Source organism: Ceratocystis lukuohia (assembly GCF_044167205.1).
Source record: "Ceratocystis lukuohia strain C4212 chromosome Unknown Supercontig4_pilon, whole genome shotgun sequence".
NCBI classification, from domain to species: Eukaryota; Fungi; Ascomycota; class Sordariomycetes; order Microascales; family Ceratocystidaceae; genus Ceratocystis; species Ceratocystis lukuohia.
In genome coordinates, this window is record NW_027263523.1 from 2,518,710 (window position 1) to 2,541,168 (window position 22,459).

Sequence of the window (22,459 nt, forward strand, 5' to 3'; positions counted from 1 at the left end):
AATTAAACAAAAACAAAGAAAATCCAACAAGACAGTGAGTGAGCCAGTCAGTGTAAGCCAGGCAGACAAGCGGGTTGGTCAGGACGGGAAGCTGGTTAGTCCGTAATGCAAGCCAAGACTTGGGGAGCAGGCAGAGGAAAAGACAATCTAAGCAAGGCGCCGCCTCAGCATACAAGGTATTTGCTTAGATTCGGATTTAAACGGCGAGAACGGACAGAGAACGAGGCTGAAGGCGTTCGAGAAGCACAGAAAATGGAAGAAGGACCTAAATGAAACTCAGGAGGCTGTGATCTGAAAAACCACGAAGGAATGGGGGAAGAAAGAAAGATACAGCAAACAGGCAGCAAAAAAGAAAAGACAAGAGCTTCTCTTATATGCAAAGTAAAGCAATAAGGAGAACGGCTTCAAGAGGAAGCAGGAAGGAGCTTGCAGGTGTGGATGGAAGGCTATAACCTAAGAAGGCAATAACCAGGAAGATGGGCAGAATGTGGGGGTGTGAATATAGCAAGGCGGGGGGTGTGTGTGTGTGTGTGTGTGTGTGTGTGTGTGTGTGTGTGCGTGGTATTCTTGTTTGTTCTTGCGCTGGTTCTTTTGTTTGTCGACAGTGTTTCTATGGTATTGTCTTTGAGGACTTCAGTTTCACAATCCGCGCCTGTTCTTTGGCATGGCTTTTGTCTCTTTATATACACATTCAGCAAGTTGCCTCTTGAGTTGGAGAAGCTCCCGTTCAACATGGCCTCTTGGCGCTTCTAACTCTAACTACTCCTACTAGGCTTCGTTGTGATCACGAGCATGCTTGGCTTCACATAATCTCACACCTTAGTATGGCTTTGGGTAAGACAAATACTCATTCACTCAGAAATTAGTATGCTGTATCCTCAGGCTAGACAGAGCCGGGTGCAACGCACATTATAGCGGTGTCTTGGCAGCCTGGAGAAGCTATGAATGTGCCTCTAAAATGGCGATAAAAGCCGGGCTTGTTGGATAGTCTGCCTCCCAGAAGGCCTCTTCATAATTGTCACATTGCAGCAGACATCAAAACCTGCAACCAAGATGCGTCCCAGCCACCAGCTGATTCTTTTTTGTATTGGCTGCCCGTCTGAACTCCACGCAACGCCGATGTTGAGGAGTCGTTACTTTCGGGTTATGGCCGGAAAAACCATGGCTAATATAGGTGCCCTATTATGCTCACCCCCACATCACCTCTCGCTGGATAATGCTCCCTCCTGCCACTTCTGTCTTTTACGGACTTTCTTTATCTTGGCATAGCCCCCTCACATTGTCGTAACCCTAAGCTAGCTTAGCTTAGCTTAGCTTAGTTGTCAACTACGTCAGTCAACAGCACATGATATGTCTGCTTTTGACCTTGAAATCTGTATGTATATTTTCCTCTTGCTTACCGAGTCCTAGCTGCACCTGATCATTTTGAATGATGAGGCCAAAAAAAAAAAAAAAAAGAAAAAAACTCCTAAAGTGTGAGGTTGTAAGGCGGGGGGAAAAAGAAGACAGAAGTACAGGGAATCGTTTAGTCTTTGGCACGTTTAGAGCAGGGGTTAAAGTCAACGGGGTTAGGGTTTAACCAGACCAGGTTTCGCTCGCCCTTGCCTTCATGCTCCTTTCCTCTTGGCCTGCAGCCCCGCTGTAGCTAGGCAGTTGATCACAAGCTGAACCTAGGTTTACGAAGAAGCAACAACCCACTACGCAAGTAGCAGAAACTCGCATCCCTTGGCCTAAGTGTTGGCTAATTATAAACACAGGCGGCTAGCTTGGCTTGACTCGGGTTTGTGGACTGAGATGCGAATGGAACAACGACTCTGGCCTGCATAAGGGTGCATGTTTGTATACGTGTACAGGTGTGCCTGCCTGGCTTGTGTGTGGCAGCTAGATTGACCCCGCGGCTGACATGGTACTACTAGTAGCAATTGGAGCCACATCTCAGCGAAGAGGATACATTTATTTCCCTCTGCCGCAAACCCAAAGCCCATTTACGTCTCCAGAGCGCTCTTTTTTTTTTCTTCTATCTCGAGCTAGACATACTGATATGCAGGGGACAGAGCAAACAAGCCAAAGGGCCAAAGGGCCAAAAGGGGCGTGGAAAAAGGAACCAAACGAAGTTCCCTCGTCCAGACGCACATGCACATTACAGTACACTGGCCACCTTATAGATCCCCCCCAAAATATGCCCGCGCAATCTAGAACAGATAGGAAAGGGATACGGGAAAAACTAGAGCGAACAAAAAAGGAAACCTATAATAAAAGGAAGGAAATACGGCGGAGAACGGGTGGGTAACACAGCCTCCTCTTCCTCCCTTACAGAATATCAAGGAGACGATCGACAGAACAAGAGCATAGCGAGAAGAAAAGGCCCGCCTTGGTGCAGTTTTACCTCGATGCCTTGGTCCACAGCTACGTGGCTCGCAAAGTTTGTTGTTGGTTACATACTATGCTCCGTGCTATATATCTCTCTATACGCTGCCAGCTAAGATGTGATTGGGGGGAAGGCCCGACAGGACAGGGATAGGGGCTTGAAGCTGCTATCAACGCCAGCATCATCCATCCATCAATAGCGACATCTCCAGAAGCTTGACCTTCGTAGGTCCTTCCTGGGTTTTATCTTTGTTCTTCGTCTATCACAACGCCTAAGACTCTAATCGCCTGCTATCCATTCATTCTAATTCTGTTATCATATCCATCAGCTGCTTCCCCTCCATTGTTTTGCTCAATAGTATATTACTTTGCCCGCTCCCCCCTTCCCCCCACCCGATAAGATAAAGATACCCCATGCTCTGCATGGGTCTCATCCCGCATCGTTTCTTTTCTCCCACAACCCCACCACACAACCGCCGATGTTGCCGTTGCCGTTGTCGCTTGCTACTATTGCTGATACTTGTTTTGCTGCTAGCCTACCCAGTAGCCAGGAGCAAGTGAGGTGAGTGTACATATATGAGCGTAATTCTGCTGCACTTTTATGACAACGGGCAATTACCCCCACTCCAGAGATAACTACCATCTCAGGGAAAGTAAAAAAAGAAAGAAAGAAAAAAGCCCGCGCCTCTATCTGGCAACTGCAAAAATATTCACTGCAATATTAGCTAGAAAAAGTACGCCATCTCAAGTAACCTTAGAGCTATATCGTGGTATCTAAACAGGAAGGAGTGATAGCAGTGGCAACGTCGGTGCGGGCTAATCTGGTGAGGCATAAAATACGTGTCAAGTATTTGTACAATCCCTTCGTTTTTATGTGCGTATCTTGCCAGTGCCTATATTACAAGGCAAAAAGCATAAGCAGGAGCAGAAGTCCGTGCGTTGGCCGCAAATATATATATATATAATAGGATGTAAATGTGTACGTTGTACAGTTCCAGATCCGGGAGGCCGGGTGGGCGGAGACCTCGGGATGCAGTAGAGAAAAAGCGCCGTAAACAATGGGTATCCAAAGCCCGTCGTCCGGTGCATCCTCCCTCCGTTTCCATAATGTCAAGTTTGGCAGAGCTTGGCTTTAGAGGCCCGGGTGAGCTTGCTACGGTTGATGTTACACACGCCTATGGTCATGGATGGGACGGGGCATCCCACTTTTGGCTTGGTCAGCAGAGTTGCGTCGCAGGTGGACTGATTGACTTGGGCATATAGAAGTGCGAGTGAAGCCGATTCACAATGCATCCTACATGCGGTTTGTAAGGTTGACGTGGCCCTTCTCATAGTGGTTGATGAGGGTTGGCATGGTGTGATAGTCGCTGGCCTCAAGCGACTGTTGGGTCTGGGATGACATGTTATCTTGGGCTCTGCGACTCACTAGCTTCTAGCCAACACTTCCACGTCCTCCGCGAGTGCAGCCCTGGCTATTCCTCGTATTCTTTGATTTTGTTTTGGGCAACAACACATCGAACGATGGCCATCGTAGAGTAAAGATGGAAGGGGCTCAACCTCGTCTCAACTCTCTCTTTTAAAGCTCTTGGCGACTCAGAATGATACGATTCTACATTTGCTCTACATTTACTGACTCACTAGGTTCCGGCGACTCCCTGCTAGAGACAAAAAGTTGTTTCTTGATGTCGCCTTGTTTGCATAGTTCTCCTCAGTCTTGTCTGGAATGTAGTCTCTATGTTACACAAACGGTAATCAGCCACGTTGGCCTATCGCGATGCAAGCCAATGGTCAATGGCTTGCTTTGAGATTGGCTAAGCTTATTCCTCGGCGTTGAGCAGAATTCCGGTCCTTTTATTCTCGGGATCACTGTTTGCTGTGGATTGCCGGGCACACTAACAGTAGATCTCATTACCCAACCGCCTAGGGCGCAGGCCTACCTTCTCGCACTTGGTACAGCAATACGTACTATCACATCCTCCATTTGAGAGGCCAGCCTCACACTGCAGCTCAGCTGCACTCATGTCGGTTATTCTCAAGCCACCCATGCAGGCCAACCGCAGGCTTCGCCGCCTCAGCTCGGCTAGAGGTTGATGGTTCATACAAAAACAAACAACCCGTCGGCTCAACCTGCGGGACTCTACAAAATTCGATATATTGGCAGTATGCATGCTAGGAAAAAGCAAATGCCATCCTAGGCCATACGAGAAACACGGCAGTATAGGAGGGGATTTCCAGGGCTGTGCAACATGAGTCTCAGCTACAAGACTTTGATAGTTCAATTTACTGCCCTTCGCTCCATATATTATATCCCTCCAAGCAACTACGAACACTCTAATCATATGTTTCTATTCTTATCTAACTAGTCACACACGCTCAGGTTCAAGCTGCCCTTCAATGGCGCCAAACTCAGGGAGTTCCAGTGGCCCCTCGCCCTTTGCATTGTCAGTCGATTGCTGTTCCTGCAGTCGATGTAAGACTGGGCGACGAAGGGCGCAAACTCTAGATCAACAATTTAATGGCCTGTGAGCCCTAGCCCTTAGTGTACCTGACACTAATGGCCCGCCAACAAAGGGAGGCCGTGAGCGATAGCTGCCAAGGGAGACATGAGCCCGCCCTCACACCACGACGCACGACAAACAAGAAGACAAGAAAAGAAGGGTTTGGGGCAGAGTGACCAGGATATAATGTGCTCGATTAGCCATTAACAGTTAAGCCGCTTCCCTCCCGTGTGATAGCGTCTCTGTACCCCTATTTCTCCCTTGGGCTGCAGTCCATAAGCACCGCCCGTCGCGGATCGTGTGTGACACTACGGCTCGAGGGCGGACCAGCAGGGCAAATATATGAGATAACCATGAATCGCAATTAGAGCCTGTCATCTAGGGATTGAAATAGGCCGCAGTAATTAACACGGGCAAGGAAGCAGGCCAACCCTTGAAAGGCGTGTGAAACTCATACATGCACAGCAAAAAATAGCGAGTCGCAAAACTACAGAACGTGAAGGGCGCCGGTCCCTTATTTTGAGTAAAGCCCGGCTGGATATCAGTTCGCCAGACGCGTGGAGGAAGAGTTGGTTCGTCCGTCCTAAACATGTTGAGGGGTAAGCACACAATAGGGTGTGAGTGCTCTTACGGCGTGAAACACTAGCTGACAAGAACTATCACGATATTCGGACACAGCTGATCTGAGCCGACCAGCGGTTCCCTATTGTTTGCTTTGGAGTTGACCAGTCCATCTCTGTCCCTTCTCCCGCTCACCACGGCAGGTGCCATGCGATACACATATCTACCATCGCGGAGTGGACATTAAAACTGTGTCCCATCAAGGCACCACGCAGCAGCTGCCACCAAGACAGCAACGTGCTGGGCATAATTCATGGGCTTTAATTAGAGCAAACGATAGAGCTGCCATGTAGTGCCTATTTTTGGGGCGCCGCCACGCAGTAGAGAAGATGCCTTCCATCACGAACCGTGCCGGCTTTTCCTACGCACGAGTTCCATGGTTCTGGTAGGCATTCTAATAACAGGTGCTTCTTAGTATAGAACTAGCGATCACGACAACTTGGGAACTTCCAGCTAAGCCAATCGACCGGTGCACGCATTCGCCACGTTCCGAGTGGCTTTGCATGAACCTTTTTTTTTCTTCCATCTTTTCCACTTGGCTTTCCATGCAGCAAGAGAAAGGTAATAATATCCCGAGATCTCCAAGGCTCAGGTCATGCGGCACAACAACCCATTTCTGTAACATACCCACGGACGTCTGGCCATTATTATGCTCTAGCAGCCTGTAAGCGAGACTAACATGAGATGAAAGCGACTATTTTCGGTCACGCATTAAAAATCCCAAGAAGGCGAAGAATGATGTGACGAAAATCCCAGCGAAAAGGAAGAGAGGAAGAAAGGAGCCTGAACACAAGCTTGACAGCAAGAAAAATGGCCTGAGGCGGAAGAAACGAAGGCCACGATCAATCTAACGGCGGGTGGGGCAGGTGCGGTCTAGGGTTTGTACATGGCAGACTAGGGTTGGAAATTACAATATCCAGGCTCCAAGCCTCTTCGAGTCTAGTGTGAGGGAGCACTCAGTAGCCCAAGAGACGAGTCGCAAACTAGGCGGGACCGTGGCTAAGAAGGACCTGTCTAAGGCCAAAGTTTGCCATCTAAGAACGGCGTCAAGCCCCCGGAATTGATTGCGTGGACAAGCAGCGAAAAGCAAGCCACAGCACGCGCACAAGAGGTGACATCTTCTAGACAGACAAAGCCACGTCTTGCAATGTCTCTCCTAGCCCCATCGTATTGTCATGGTTTCCACTTGGCAGCGGGGCTTTTTTTTTTTTTTCCTCTTGTTTTTGTTCTTTGTATGAATTTTTACGGATGACTGCATGGGTGACATTCATCCGCGGTGTCAATTTTGTCCCTTGCATCAAACGGACAGGCAAGCAAAGAGCACAGAGTACACGGGACAAGGACCTTTTTCTCGCCTGTATAGAGAGGGGCGAGACATAGTAGCTGTGCCCAGGAGCATGCAGCAGGTCCGGTCAGTTCAGTTCAAGGCATGGCTGCTCGCCAAATTGGTCCGCGGCACCCGCGAGGGCTTGACTTGGCCACCACGATAACGGATTGATGGATGGTCTTGATGCTGATGGCCTGCTGCATGCAAGCCCAAACAGGCAAAGGGGAAGGCGTCCAGCTGGCAGCTAGGTCCAAGTCTGACTTGTCGACTTAGCGCATCAAGCCACCTCACTTTCAGTGGGGGGGGGGGCCAAGTAAACAGTTACACACAAGAGCACCAAAACGCCTTGCCAGGCCCTGTCTCTCCCTCTCGAAGCCCTGAAAGCCGCCTTGCATTGCCTTCGCTTCTTCGCCTTGAGCCCCCCCCCCCCCCAAAGGAGGGGAAAAAAGAAAACAGGGCAACAAGGGATGCCATGTATGTCTCTCGCGCTCAGAGTCAAAAGAAAGAGCACAAAAAGGAAATACTAGGCTAACGAGCAAATAGTAGGTGCACGAAAAACAACAACTGGATACGTCAGAACTCGCCTGCATAAACTGACAAGCCGGAGCCTGGCTCTCCCTCTTCTTTTTCTCTCTCTTCTGCCAGCTCGTCCTGGCTCTCCCTGATCCAGTCACAAGCGCAAGCTCCCAGCCGGGCCCGAGTCATATCTTGATCCTCTTCAACTATCTTAGCATCTCCCATCATTCTTGTGCTGTATCTCCGGCTTGCCTAGCAGCTTCATTCCCAGGCTAGGCCGCGTGCTGTATGTGTGTGTGTGCGTGTGTGTGTATGATCTCCTGGCGGCTACCGTCGTTCTCCCGCTCGCTTCCTATCTCCTTCCAGGCGCAGCCTTTGGGACACTCGTGCCTGTGACGATTTAGAGAAATCGAATCCTCTACATTTCAAAGTGCCTAGGCCGATTCCAAAGATCCCACAACTGGCGCTGGCTAAGCCAGGCTTGACGGGAGGATAAGTAGGCAAGAGACTGATGATGGATACATGGGCGTTGCTAGTCTGGCTAGTCCTAGAGCTTCGTAGCGAGAGCCACCTAGGGTTGGCACATGCCATAACCCTGCACAGAATGCCACCGCATCTGCTGCTGCTGCTCAGCTATTCTACTACACGCTGCTGCTCAGCTAGCACCACTGCCCAACAGCTTTAGCAAGGCCGGCCCAGCGGCTTTAAGCTGCTCCTTAGACTTGTGGTTTCTTTAGATCCAGGGCGTGGCGACCATCCTTCTGCTTTGGCGTACTACTCTGAATGCCCAAAAGTGCTTGTTCTTAGAATTCCTTTACTTCTTTAATATATAATCTCTATTTTCACTCTTAGGCCTGAATGTAAGAACATAGCAAAGCAGCCAGAGCTAAGAAAGGGGACTTTGCTGACTCTGGGTCGGCAGTTGAGGTGCAGGCTGGGTTCTACAGTCGGCTTGCTTGATCTGCTGCTATTGTTGTATAGGTACCAAGACAGCTAATTATGGCGGTGGCCCTGCCTAGAGGGACTTGCCGGAGGAGGTCTCCCAGGGCCAGAAACGTCGCTTATAGCTCTCCGCCTCAAGCGCTAGAGAAGATCGAAGAGATAGAAATAAGATGATAAAAGAATACAGGCAATCCATCTGGCTCGCTCTGCCCGACCAGTTGGGTCTTTTGTGGGCTGTGTTGGCTGTGGCCTTGGCCTGTGCAGCAAGTTATTGCTAGGTCGGCACTGACAGTACGATGGGCTGGCACGAATAGAGGACAACGTCATATAGTAGCATTCCGTTTTTTTACAGTTGGCGGCAGTGTATTGTGCATGCTGGCACCGCTGCAGCAGATTCCCTCTCCTCTCTCTCCCCTGCATAGCAAAGGAAGAAAGGAGCAAGCTGCCTCTACCACCATCTGGTGCTTCCGCCATGTTGTGCGCGGTGCCATTGGAAAGTCTATCGTCCTTCTTCTTCTGATCCTTTTTCGCTGCCCCTGTGCTCCAGCCGGCCTGCGTGTGTCAGGTATACAAACAAGAGCCATCTGGTTGACGGCTAGAGCTGTGGTGCTGCTGGGTGTATGCGAGGGCGAGGGGAGAGCAGGAATTCCATATGGCACGATCTTACGGAGGAAGGACAGGCAGGAGTGTGCCAGTGTGTAACCCGTATTACACAATAAATCCCAAAGGTCCTGTCCGTTGAGAAGAAGTATAGCACTAAAGCTACAAGATGCGGATAAGCACGCACACACACACACACACACACACACACACATGGTATCTATGATGCGATGTACTATACGCTAGTTAGTGACTTACACCAAGGGCCGCCGCCCGCCCGCTCTGCTGTGCCTCCTGGAGCTCTCCTTTTGGAGATGTTTCACAATGCAAGTAAGTAAGTAGCTTAAGAGCCTGCAAGAAGGCACGTGTATTCTATGGATGGGATCTGGAAAATCGAGAAGCCTCTCTCTCCCCTCTGTCCGGTGCTGTATAGGTGGTGACAAGCCCTAACAGGCAGCCGAAGGACTGGGGAGAAGGAGGAGACAGACGGGGCTTGGATAGTGCAGCCTGCGGCCTGTGTTTGTCAGGTATTCCCTTCCCTCTTCTCTTGTCTCTTCTTCTCCCTTCCCCTCGTCCCCATTGACAACGGTGATAATGGTGACGACGGTGACGACGGTGACGCCGTTGCTGGGGACGAGCTTTTTCTTTTTTTTTTTTTCTCCTTTTCTCTCTTTCTCGTTAAGCCCCAAGGAATGAAAGCCTGGCTTGTGTAAGCTGTAAGCTGTGCAGTCGTGGCCACTGTTGGTGTGGCTTTTAACATGTGTTGCCTACTTGTCATGCCATGCTGTGATTGTAGCACCAGGCGAGAGAAGAAAAAAAAAAAAAGAATAAAGAATAAAAGCTCTATAAATACAGGGGGTGGAGGGCAAAACAGGGGACAAGACTGTGAAAGTACAGCGGCAGTGCAGCACACGGCGCCGTAACTCAGGGGCCAAGAACAGGAGAGGCGCCCCTAAGGGCACGCCTACACAACCCCCTAGGCGATCAGGAGGCTAGCACAAGCGGCTAGGCCCAGAATCCAGCCTAATAGCGCCCTATTTACTGGCATTTGACAACACAACCATCACAGGGCACTATGAAGGCCTAAAGAGCCCTAAAAGCCATCCTTTACATGTTAAGTAGAAAGCTAGGCTCAGCTCCGGGCGTTCCTGTTGCGACTGCGGGCGCATCTTGCTGGATGAGACGAGAGGCGAAAATTCCAAGTAGAAAGTGTAAAATGGGCAGCGGCAGGGCAAGGGGAAGAGGAAGGGAAGAGAGCAAGTTTGGTGCACTAGTTCTGGCGAGCGCAGTGTGGTGGAGGAAGAGACAAGCAAGAGGCCATTGGAATAAAAAAAAAAAAAAAAAAAAAGAATAAAAACGTCAATATGACGGCATCACGAAGAAGCCTCGACGCTTGCACATGCACACAAGCAACCAGACAAAATAGGACCAACAGCAAGGCGGTGCTCCTGGCTTTCTCCTAGCCGTCTTTCTATCACAAGGAAAACGAATTAAAAATTAAAAAAAATTAAAAAAAGAAATAGAAAAGGCCCAGAAAAGCCCTCCCATGTTGGCCTCTCCGTTAATATACCAGCCACAACTGAAGATGTGATATGGGCTGTCGATTCACACATGCAAAGCTCCTCCCCCTCTCGCCTTCTCGTCCTCCTTCCTGTCCCCCTCCCCCTCCCTCCCTGCCATTGACAATCAAGCAGCGTCTTGCACACATCCACGTCCCCGTTATGCGAAGAGAGAGGAAGAGCTTGGCAGCGAGCTTCGCCTTTGCCTTTGCCTTTGCCTTTAACCCCCAACTACTATTCTGTTTCCGCCGCCTTTGCCTTTCTTTGTTGTACCCTATGTCTTTCTCTCAGCTGGACGGCTTTCTCCTTCCTGCACATGACATAAACTCGCAATTTACCCGCCAAAAGGCCCCAGGCCAAGTGTCTAGCCTCTAGCCTCTAGCCTCTAGCCTCTAGCCTTAGGCTTCTTCTTCTTCCTACCCCGGTTTCATCTACCCTCTAGCAGGTTTTGGCCTGTGGTCTTCCAGCCGTCTAGGCTCTCGCCATGGCGCTGAAATTCGCCTTCTCCTCTAGGCCAAGGTTTGAAGAAAGAGGGCTAATATGCTTCTGCGCTCTGTGCGGCCAGATAGATAGAGGGCTAATAAGTAATAGAGGGCTAAATAGCACAGACATCTCGTCAAGTTCTGGATCTTGAGCCAAACTAAAAGTAAAATAATAAAAAAAAGGCGGCCCAGCCCCAAGGGGGCCAGAGAGAGAGCGCATTCGAGCTCTCTTCCTTGCTGTTCACGGTCCACGGCCCCGGATGGAACCCTGCCCTTGGCCCTGGTTTCTTGTTCTCCAACCTTCTGTAACCAGCTAAATCGCAGGCCTGATTTCAATTTGCCTAGCTCAGGGGAACGGCTCTCCATCTCTCCCACAGCCTATGCCAGTCCGACTTCTTGCCTGACACAATGCTTGACGACGATCTCTGGCAAGCCTTTCCCTTCTTTCAAGCTCCTTTAGCCAACTTTATTGCAGCGAGCTATGAGTGTAGCACGCTGCATCTGAAAGGACGTCAGTTAAAGGGAAATAAATCGAAGACAACAGCAAGAAACACAAAGGCAAGCCTAGAAACCCCCGTCACGCATGTCGAAGACCTCTTTGTTGACGGCGATGTTGGCTTATAGCATCTACAATGTTTACACTAGCTAGCTTGTGTTCTCGCCGTTACCAAGCCAATGGTCGGCCAGGAATAAGGGAAGGGAAAGAAAGAAAAGAAAAACAAAGGGCTGGATGCTGGTGACCGCCTGTTCTACGGCTGGCCACATGATGTCTGTCTCTTGGAAGAAGAAAAAGGAAAGGCAAAGGCAAAGAATCGGGGTGGCTCGGCGTTTGGGAGTCGCCTAGCGTTGGTGCTAACAACAATCAATCACAACAATTGCAACAGCCACCACAAACGAAAGGCTCTCGCGCTCGCATATACGATACGGGCTTGTCCTTTGTCTCTTGGTCCCCTCTCCTTCGCGTCGCCCATCCTCGGCCTCCCCAGATCAGCAGTTGTCCCATATCCCGACAAATACAGATCGCCGCAGCAGAACAGGTTGAAGATGAAAGACGCACAGGCCAACAAGCGAGTCCAAGTCCAGCCAGCTTCAATCTACTTCTCCGCCATGCCCCCATGTCCAGCGCAGCCGGCCCTACAAGGGCACGACTCGATAGATATCCGAGCAATGACATGGGAGATATCCTTTGCTTTCTCTCAGACAAACTGCACCAAACTGTTTGCTCTCTGTCTTTTCATTTTTTTTTATCTTCACCTGCGTACGTACCATGCCATAAGGAGTCAGCCATACAATGTATATGCAAACCTGGGCTTGGGGGGGGGGGGTCAGGGATAGAAGGCAATCTCTGCCCAAGAGCACAGCAAACGCGACCAAGGAATGAGAATGGAGCGCGCGCTGAAAGGAAAAAAAAAAGAAAAAGAAAAAGAAAAAAGACATAAAAGGAAATTCAATTAATGCCTGCCCTGTGGCATTCTGTCTCGCCTCGTCTGGCCTAGCTGTTGTTGTTGTTGTTGTTTACTTTCCCCCTCTGTAAGTCAGTCCAGTCCGTCGCTGCTGCGTCCCGGGCTAGTGAGAGACGCATGACGAGCCACCCAAGTCGCATGAACATGTGAGCCAAACCCTCTCTCCTAAGGAAGAGCAAAGAAATAAACAAAAAGGCGCAGTGGCCAAGTTAAAGCAAAAGAAAGAAGATTCTGGGCATGACGCCGCTGCTCTTGATACATGAAGTGACTGACCTTTGAACCGAGGGCCTTTGCAGCCATGTAGTCATAAGGTATGCAGAGTATGGGAAAACATAGTGTAGACTGACTTTTTGTCTTGTGCCTCGTTTCATCGTCCATGTGTTTCCTATGCCGTCTGTTGTCTGCTGTTGTTGGATGTGTGTCTTGCCTTTCATAGAAGGTGAGACGAATGGTGGGTTGTGTCGTTGTTAAGGGTTAGGGCGGGCTGAAAGCCTAGGGTTAGGGCACCATGGCAGCATGCTCTTCTCTTCAGGCTCCGCCGCTACAAGAAGACGGCAATTTATTTACGGGCAATTCTTCTTCCTTCTTTTTCTTGGACGTACTTTTTACTCGAGATCAAGTCTGCCAGGTTAAAAACGAGCAGCAGGAGAGAAGAAGCAGGAAACAAAAAAAAAAAAAAAAAAAAAAAAAGGCGAAAAATCAGAAAATAGATAAAAGACAATAAAAAGGGACGTCAAGATGAAATTCCAGATTTGGCCCTTTATTAGAACTGAGCACTTTATTGAATTTATCGATTCTAGAGTTCATACCTGCCTCTTTTTTGTCTTTCAACAGTAAACAGAGGGTCGTTAGCTGGCTCCACACAGCTAGGAGACCTCATGAATTTATTACCATTTTATTGATTCAATAAATCAATCCCTGCATTTTACAGTTGCCTTTTTTATTTTTTATTTTTTTTTTACCCTTTCTTCCTCCCCTGTCCTTTCCTTCTCGCTGGGTCTTCTTGCTCTGTGTGCTTGTCCCTTCCCTCATGGGGCCTTCTTATATCAAGTGCCTGCCATCCCAGGAGGTTCCTGCCACTTCTACTCTTGGGCTTCTTGCTATGTTGTTGTTCATTCCTCACATCGTCACCAGCTCTTGTCATTATTCTTCTCTTCTTTATCTTTCTTTCCTTGATTATTTGTGATTCTTTTATTTTGTTTCTTGCGGTGTCTTGTTTACTTCCAGCCCTCTCATCTACCCCAGCTCCTACTCCCTCTCTTTTCTTCATATTCAGCTGTTTCCGCCTCCACTTGCTGTTGAAAATTCGAACTTCTTTCCCAGACAACCACTACACTCTTCTACTATACAACTACATATACGCACGCGCTCCGGCTTCACTGCTGCCCTTTAGACTACGCGTACCTGCTTCGACGCTCCCATAGCTAGGTCATCATCTATCTATCTATCTGCCTTGGCGAAGCTTGCTACAGCACCAACCAAATATCTAGAATCTCTTGTCCAACTACATACAACACAACACGCCTTCACCACACACACACACACACACACACACACACACACACACACACACACAATGGCCCTTGTTGCCTCTAGTGACTCCATGGCTGACCGCAGACCGCGTCGGCCGACAGATCTCCAGATCTCTTCTGCTTCTCACCAACACCCTTTTGCTCACAACAGCAAGCCCGCCAGATACGCCGAGGTCCGCAAAGACCGTGGCAGCATGAACTCAGAAGCCTCAGCTCCGGGTCTTATGGATGACCAGGCTAGCGATGTCTCCGCCGACGATGACTACCAGTACCAGGCCTCAGGCGACGAGCTATGGGACTCATGGCAGAACGACCACACCACCTTCAACGGTGCCTATGCCATGCCTGCCACATCCACTCGCAGCCCTGAACTCTTCTTTGCTACCAACTATGCTGGCAGCCCTCTTCTGTCTCCCTCTGCTGCTGCTATCTCGTCTGTCCGCAAGGACCAGCCCCGGCCAGTTGGCCACGAGGCTTTCATTTCGCACAAGGCTAGTGACTCGTTCTCACGGTCGGAGCATCTCGTGCCTCCTTCAACGGCCGACCCTGTGTCACTTCCAATGCCCAAGTTTTTCGATGCTTCGAGCATCTCGTACCTGCCTCCCCAGCTGCCTCCTCCTACTTCTCCCTTGCCTCAGCTTCCCTTGCGTGCTCCCCGCTCGCCGCGCGCCCTGCGTACGGCCAAGAGCCACGGTGTGCTCAACCGCAGCGATGCTTCAGTTCCCCCTCGCTCTACATCTCTGGCGCGGCCCATGACCCCCACTGCTCGCCCCGGAACCACTTCATCGCACCACCACAGCTCGTCGTTTGCTATGCGTCAAGGCCAAGGCCAGGGTCCTCGCCGGCCGCCCCGCCCGGATGAGAAGGTGCTCTATTCGCCCTTCCCCACTGGCACTCACTCGCGCAACCACTCGCGCTCACACTCAAATGCCAACTCCATTGCTGCCTCTGGCCACGCATCTAGCAACAGCACTGGCACCATCTCGCCTAGGGCCATGCAGACTGTTGACAGTGACGACATGCAACTGTTCCACCAGCTGTGCATGGAGCGCTCGCGACCAATGGCGGCGGGTGCACGCCCTGCAACCTCTGGCCTCTCAGGTCTCGGCCAAAATAAGTCGGCCTTTGATGACTCTGACTCTGACGATGAAGTTGACTCAGCGGACTCGCGGCCCCAAACCGGCCTGCAAAGACTGATGAAGGGTCTCCAGAAGCGGTCGTCACAGGAGAAGTGGCGTGAGCCAGCCGCAAAGGAAAAGAACATGTTTAGCCGCATGTTCACGCGCAGCAAGTAGGCGCGCTTTTGGTATTGGTATTATTGGGTTTCATCACGGAGTTCCTGGGGGTATTTGCTTTTCACTTCTTCTTTTCGCGGATACGGTACACGGTTAAATGGCGCACATGTATACTACGACAGCACGGGTTTCTTGTCTTGATTTCTTTTTGCTTCTTCTTCTTCTTCTTCTTCTTCCATTCTTACAGTCTTTTCTGCGCTTCTCTTGAAGTCTTTTATTTTTCTGAGCATCGGATATGCTCCTTGTCTGCCACAGACGTCCTCTCGCTTTCTTTCAACATCATGATTGTTCTCAACTCGTCTACGCTCTTTACGTCTTTGTCCCACAGCCCGCTGGCTCTTGTCTCGATGGTGCTCCAGGGAGCATGAATCTCCGGTGCTCTCGTTTACTCTTGTCTTCACGTTCCAGTCTTTCTCTTCTTACGGTCTTTTACTATTTCTTCTCGAGGTTCTTTTATGATTTGAAAGTGTTTCTTGCTTGCTTGTATTTAAAATATAAACAAAACCATAAAATATTCACATTTCTGCCGTCACTTTCTCTTCTCTGTCTGTGTCAATCTGATTACCCTTTCATTTGTTGTGTCTATGGTGCTTGGTGCCAGACGAACTGTGCTGTTTTGGGCGCTGGGCCATGGATGGGAGCCTCAATAACAAGCCATGTTCAGCGAATGTCTACGTCTATGTCTGTATCTGCCTGCTTTGCTTGTGCGAGCCGCCTGCGAGTGTATCTGTGTAGATCAGGTACCGATCATTGCTAGCTAGCCTTGTCCCTAAGCTCCGGGCTGGGCGGTGCTTTGATCTTGATAGCCACGCCACCAGCCTGCCGCTTTTGCTTTCTAGTGTTCTTGGGTGCTGCCGAGAGGAGGACTGTGTGTTGTGTTGTGTTGTGTTGTGCGTTGCTTGTCTTTGTGTGTCTGTCTGTCTGTCTGTCTGTCTGTCTGTCTGTGTTTGCTTCTTTTCCTGCTTTCTCTGCTTTCCTCGACACACAGGTGCAAGGCCGAGTCTAGGCTCCTCAGGTGAGGCTTGTCTGTGGCTGTTCTGACGAGATGTTTCTCGACTTGGGTGAGGGGCACTTGGCCTGTAGAACTTGGACTTCCCATAGTGACTGACTGCCCTGCGTGGTGCTGCACATGCAGGTCCCAGTTTTTGGTATCCACATAATAAATTCTTTTATCATTTTTTATCGTTGTCTTTATCTTTATCTCTATTTTTATTTTTATTTTTATTTTTAATTTTTATGCTCTTATTTTATTCTTTCCCCAGCTCTTCTATTTTTCAACTCTTTTTTTTTCCTTTTTTTTTTTTTTTTTTTTTTTTTTTTTTTTCTCTCTCTCTTCTGGCCAACTACGGCTCTGTTTCTTCCCGCTTTTTTGCTCTACCTGAAGCTTAGGCTTTCTCCCCCCCCCTCTTCTCTTTTCCCTATACTTATAGTTCCATCACTATTTTTCGTCTCTTTTTGTCCGCCTGGAAAGGACCGAGTCTCTGGGTCTCCCCTCCCCTTCCCCCCCCCCCCCCCCCCATTATAGGCACGCCAATGGGTACGTAGCAGTCCATATAGATGGCTAGCCCTCAGGTCTACACTCCATCGTCGATATCGATACACACAACACCAAATAAAATTTTCGTCCCTCTCCCCCCACAATAGCTTTGTTTGTTCCTCTGGCCTGGCTGTGCACTTATCGGGGCTCCTAGTCCTGAGGGGGCCCGTCTCTGTGCTTATCTCTTATCTGCATATCTGTCTACGTGCATACAATGACGAGACCATCCAGGCAAACAACAACACAGTCCGTATATGCACTACACCTACCCATTTGTTGTATGCAAGTCTACCTATAGTGCGATCTGACTCGCCCCGGGACGGGCCAACACCCGCTTTCGCCAACAAAATAAAAAGGAAATACCCAGTGGTCTTGCCGTGAGCTTGCTTTGTCGGAAGCCTTTAGCCTGCATTAGCCCCGCCGGCAATACTGCAGGCCGATGCAGCAATGCACAAAGCCTGCAGAAGACCTGCAGCAGAAAGGGAGGAAAGCTTGGATATTGCTTCCTTGCTTCCTTGCTTCCTTTGTTTGCTGGGGGGGACTGCAGTCAGCGGTACACTGCAGGCGGCTGCAGCCCAGCGTGCAAGCTTACACCAACAGCAGCAGCTGTGCTCTCTTCCTTACTCCATGCTTTGTCGTGCTTGTGTTTGTTGCTGGTGCTGCTATTGACTTGGACAGGCCTGTATTCAGGTCACAATGCTATTACAAGCTGGTCTTTGCTTTGCTGGTACCTTGAATACAACATATGCTTCTTCCACCCATGCCGTATAGCACACCAAACCATGCATGCAGCATGCAGGAGAATACCCAACCAACAGAGAATAAAAAAGGACAGGAGAGAGAGAGAGAGAGTGAGTGAGGGAAAACCAAGGGCTGCTTGCCCCCTCCCCTTTCTTTCCCAGCCCTTGCTTTGTAGCTCGCTCGGCTGGGGCCAGTCCGGCCTGATTGGGCCCAGCCCTTTCAACGCCCAGCCAGCTTGACTTGACAGACATCCCAGAGCCTCCTTCCCTCCCCTTGCTCCTGTTCCTGAACTAACCTCTGTCCCGACCTGTTCCTGGAAGAACCTAATTTCCGGGACCGTGTCTCCGTCTCCTTCTATGCCCTTCCTCTCTCTGCGCCCTTATTCATCCCAAGCCCTAGGTTTGGCACTGACTAGCGAGGCCAGCCATTCGCTTTGGCTTCTTTGTTCCTGGATATCTGTGTGTTGTGTGTGCTAGCCGGCTCTCCTTGTCATGTCTCCTACCTCTTTCTTTTTTTTTTCTTTTCTTTTCCCCTCGTTATTACCTGTCTGTCCTTGTCCCTGTCACTGTTGCTTCTCCCCCGCTTTGATATACAGACAATGGGAAGGGGATTTCCCGAGGGCTGGCAGACCATGGCAGACCATGGCAGACTGTGGCAGGCCATGGCAAGGCTGGACTGCGAACATCAGGCGAGTTTTTCCCTTCTTGCTTTCTCCCCTCCCTTATTCTTCTTGTCCTCTTCATTTTGGCCCTGCTTGTCCTCTCTGTCTTCTCCTATCCGTGCTGACTATCCTTGAACATCGTAGCATCCAAGTGATCCTGGTGCTAGTATGCAGGCCCCTCACCCGCCCACCAAGTCTTTTTTTTTTTTTTTTTTTTTTCTTTCTTCTCTTTTCCCTGCTATTTCCCTCCCTTTTCTCATTCTTTTTTCTTCTTTCTTGTTCTCGCCCATTTGGGCCAATCTTGTTGCCTCTCATGCTCCTCTCTGGCTGTTCTCCCCACTTGTTTCGTCGATCACTGGCGATCTTCTTGCCCCCTTCTGTCTTCTTTTTCGTCTTTATACTTCTGTACATTTTTTTTTTTCCCTTTTCTTCCTTCTCACGTCCTTGTTCTCCTCTACGCTCGTCCTCCTAGCTTTCCAGGGTTTCAACCAATTCTGGTTTTCCAGCCTTTCCCATCCTGTCCCTGTTACTCACTCACTTTGTCTTGTGTTGCCCTTGTCTTTTCTGGTTTTCCAACCTTGCTCTTTAGCAAGCACACTACTTTGTGTGCTGTCTGGTCTGGTTTCAATGTCCTCCCTTCCCTTGTACGTGCTGTCAAAATACCTCATCATCTACAACGCAAACAACGCGTACTGGCTGCTTAGTCAGTCACAATGTCTTTCACCGCTTTGTGCCCACTTGCTGTCACGTCACTTCTGAACAAGCCGTTTCGGTATCACGGCACTCCAAGGCCTAAGTTTAGGCTTGAGGCCATGTCCGTGTCCAATGCCCCTCTCTTCTCGTGCCTCGTCTTGCCCTTCTCTTCATTCTCACCTTCCCCTCAGCCGCTCTTATAACGCAAGGGACAACTGGCGCCCCGGCGTCTGGCCTCTGGGGCGTTTTCGTCTTCCTTAGCTTCACATGCTCTTTCGTTTTTTCTATTCTATTCCTTAGCGCTTCCCTTCGCTGCTTCTTCGCTGCTTTTCCCGCCTTCATAATCGCGCTTCGACCATATATCACCGATTTGCTGCTCTAGTGGAAGCCTGGTTGGTTTGTTCATCGTTCTGTCTCCTCTTCTCCCCGCATTTTTGCTTAACCTGAGAACCTTTCTCCTCTTCGCTTTCTTTGCTCCTCTAGACATCCTCCTGCCTCTATCGACTGCACGGTAACGCCGGTGCAGGGATCAAAACCCGAGGGGAGGGGAGGGGAGGTCGAATACAGCAAATAGAAGGTAAGATATTTGCGTTTACGATCTGATGAGTTATCATTTGTATTTTTGTGTCGTGTATGAAGCAAAAGAATGAAAAAAAAAAAAAAAAAAAAGAACCGTGCCTCGTTAAAGTATACACTTGGTTGTCATCTTGTGCTGCTGTCAACTCTCTACTGTTACGCTTGGCTTGTTTGAGATTGTCTGGAGAATTCAATCAAACTGCAATGTCGCAGTCATCAACCACCGCAAGAAAGAAGGGATCTTGAAGAATCATGCGAGGTTTCTGCCCTCCTTAGAGACACTGTAAGACTGTTTCTAATAGCCGTGGATAGATGACGTGGAAAAGGGCTTCTTGATAAGCATCTAAATGACACAAGCTGTCTGGAAGCTCGTACCCTGAATCTGCCTCGTGATAGTAGACGTATCCCTCTAGGCCTAGGAGAGCAGACCCGAGTTCTAAAGCATCAATGCTGTAGTTTTGCTCTACACGAAGCATTTGCCTGCCTTGGCTGCTATTAATTCAGCTAAAGTTGCGTGTCACGTGATACAACAACGAACGAAGCTGTTCGTGGTGGCTCGTCTTCACACCCGAGTGTCGGGGGGAGGGGCGGGGGGCCAAAACTACCAAGCCAGTCTCAATTATCCCTTGGGTCTAGGACACATGAGACATTTTTGACCATGAGATATGTAATGTACCAAATACAAATAGCGTGTAAAGAATGTTGCGCTTCAAGAAAGTATATGTCCAGGTCACGTGATACCCACTAACACAATGGCCTTAATACATTTCCGCACGCGACCGTCAGGACACTTGGGAAGAGGAGCCGGATTTGCCCAATAAAATCAACTAACGGCATGTCTCTGAGATGCCTCCTCCCTCTCATTTTCAATGTTACTAATCAGGACGGGCTAGACAAGCCTAGAACTTGGACTGTTGTGTGCGCTGTCTTCACACCAAACACAAAGGCTTTTGCCTCTGCCTCTCTCCCCCTCGCACTTACTAAGTGCGGCCATCTTGTAGCCAATGCTTGCGGCACGCACGTCATTAAGCAAGCTATGTGGTGGCAATAGACATCAGATCTGCTGACGGAAAGTTGGAGATACGAGCTAGCAGCTCCCTTCCCCACCGGAAACGTGTAATACACAGCCTATGTATGTGCTGTATAAAAGACCATGGGCTCTCGCTCACCTGGTTAGTCTCCTGACTGCCCCCCTCTCCATTGCTTCATTCACTGGCACTCTTGTATATCCTAATATTATTGCCACCCAAAACTTTTGCAATGAGATACTTCACCATCCCCATCTCGCTGTTTGCCCTTGGGGCCTACGCCTCAACTCTGCCTGTGCAGCCTGTCATGATGGCTGACAAGTCCGTCTATGACGTCATTCGCGGCCTGGGCGACAGCATCAAGTTCCAGCAGCACGTTGACAAGAACCCCGACATTCGTGCACGCCTGCAGGACCTGTCGAATAAATACACCGTGTTTGTGCCCAACGACGAGGCTTTTGAGAAACTACCCGACCACGTCAAGGACCGCATGTTTTCGGCTGACAGCGCCGAGTTCCTCAAATACCATATTGCCCATGGCGATTATGCTGGCGCTGGCATGCTCGCTCTGCATACTATCCCATCGCTGCTGCATGAGGAGGACATTGGCGACCATCTCCAGCGCATCCGAATCGATGCCGGTTTGACTAGCACTAACATCAACTTCTATGCCAAAATTTTGGGCTCTAACACCGATGCTGCCAACGGCGCTGTTCACCAGCTTGACAGCGTGCTGATCGACCCGCCCCGCCAGGGCAAGCTGTTGCAGCATTTCCCCGGTGATTTCAGCACTACCAAGCTCGGCTTGGACAAGACTCGTCTGGACAAGTGGCTACACCGTCAGTCGGTTGAGGGTGGCACGGCTTTTGTGCCGTCTAACAAGGCATGGGAAGGTGTTAAGGATGATGTGCGCAACTGGCTCTTTAGCGACGATGGCCTAGAGTATCTACGTGTTGTGCTCGAATACCACGTTGTATTTGACCGCACACTTTACTCGGATACGCTGTACTTTGGCAAAGAGGAAGACCGCCACCACGAGACACCGGCCCACCGCGTACTAAGAATCGGCAAGCGTGTTGCTAGCGATGAGTTCCTGTGGTATGTGAGCACAGCCGGTGAGACTCCTGAGTGCAAGGAGGGCCCGATTCCCGGCGAGGCTAATGCACAGATCGGCTCCAGCTGCAAGATCAACTTCCCTACTGTCTTGGAAAAGAGTCAGCTGGACGTCGAGGTATCGCGTCTGCTTGGCCACGTCAAAATCCGCCTGAATGATAAGGTTGACGTGCAGACCATGGACGGCATTGCTCGTGATGGCGTTCTGCACTCCATTGACGAGGTGCTGTTGCCGTGCCATAAGAATGGCAAGAACCACAAGCACATGGATGACAAGCTACTGAAGGACTTGGAGCTGGACGAGCTCAAGAAGTACTTGAAAGAGTTTGTTGAGCATGACTCGAGAAAGGTTGGCGGCCACAACCACTGGATGGACGGCTCCATGCCGCACTTTAAAAACGTCATGGAGGAGGAGACGGGAAGAGTTGTAGTGGAGAAACTGGAGGATTTCAAGGAGCACATCCACCATATCCTGGATGAGATTGAGTTGTAAGGCTTGAGGGCGGGGTGGGCGCTTGTCGCACAAATGCCTGTAATTATGTCTTGTGCAGCTTGTATGTACTACCACAATATATGTAGCAAACTAATTTGTCCTGAATCGCTACAGCTTCTTTTGTATGGTCTTCTTGGCTTGCCTCTATTGTAAAAATATAGTTATATGCGTAAGTCTCGGAACATACCTCTCCTCTCCACAACAGCCCCCCATCTCTGTTCGCGGGATTTTTTCCCTCCTCGCTTGCCTTCCCACACACCAAGTTCATCTGTCAAGACCTCAACTACCCATGCAGTTTGCCCAGGCTGTCCCAGAGCCATCTTTTGGGCGTCAGTGGCGTCCCTTGGCATTGTTGAGCACAGGAGATGCAGGTCTAGAATCTGAGAAAATGGCATGCCAAAAGCTGGCCTGTTGT

At 49.9% G+C, this 22,459-nt stretch overlaps 2 protein-coding genes across 2 annotated transcripts; both read left to right on the top strand.

Moving 5' to 3' along the window:
* Positions 1–13,951: 13,951 nt before the first annotated feature.
* On the top strand, positions 13,952–15,202 carry HOO65_040585 (uncharacterized protein; the record flags this gene model as incomplete). The annotated part of the gene is made up of 1 exon (XM_071000686.1): positions 13,952–15,202. One exon carries the CDS (start codon positions 13,952–13,954, stop codon positions 15,200–15,202), a length of 1,251 nt encoding a protein of 416 aa, XP_070859428.1.
* A 5,468-nt stretch (positions 15,203–20,670) lies between these two features.
* HOO65_040586 (Transforming growth factor-beta-induced protein ig-h3) lies at positions 20,671–22,044 on the top strand (the record flags this gene model as incomplete). Its single annotated transcript, XM_071000687.1, has 1 exon — positions 20,671–22,044. One exon carries the CDS (start codon positions 20,671–20,673, stop codon positions 22,042–22,044), a length of 1,374 nt encoding a protein of 457 aa, XP_070859429.1.
* Positions 22,045–22,459: the final 415 nt, after the last annotated feature.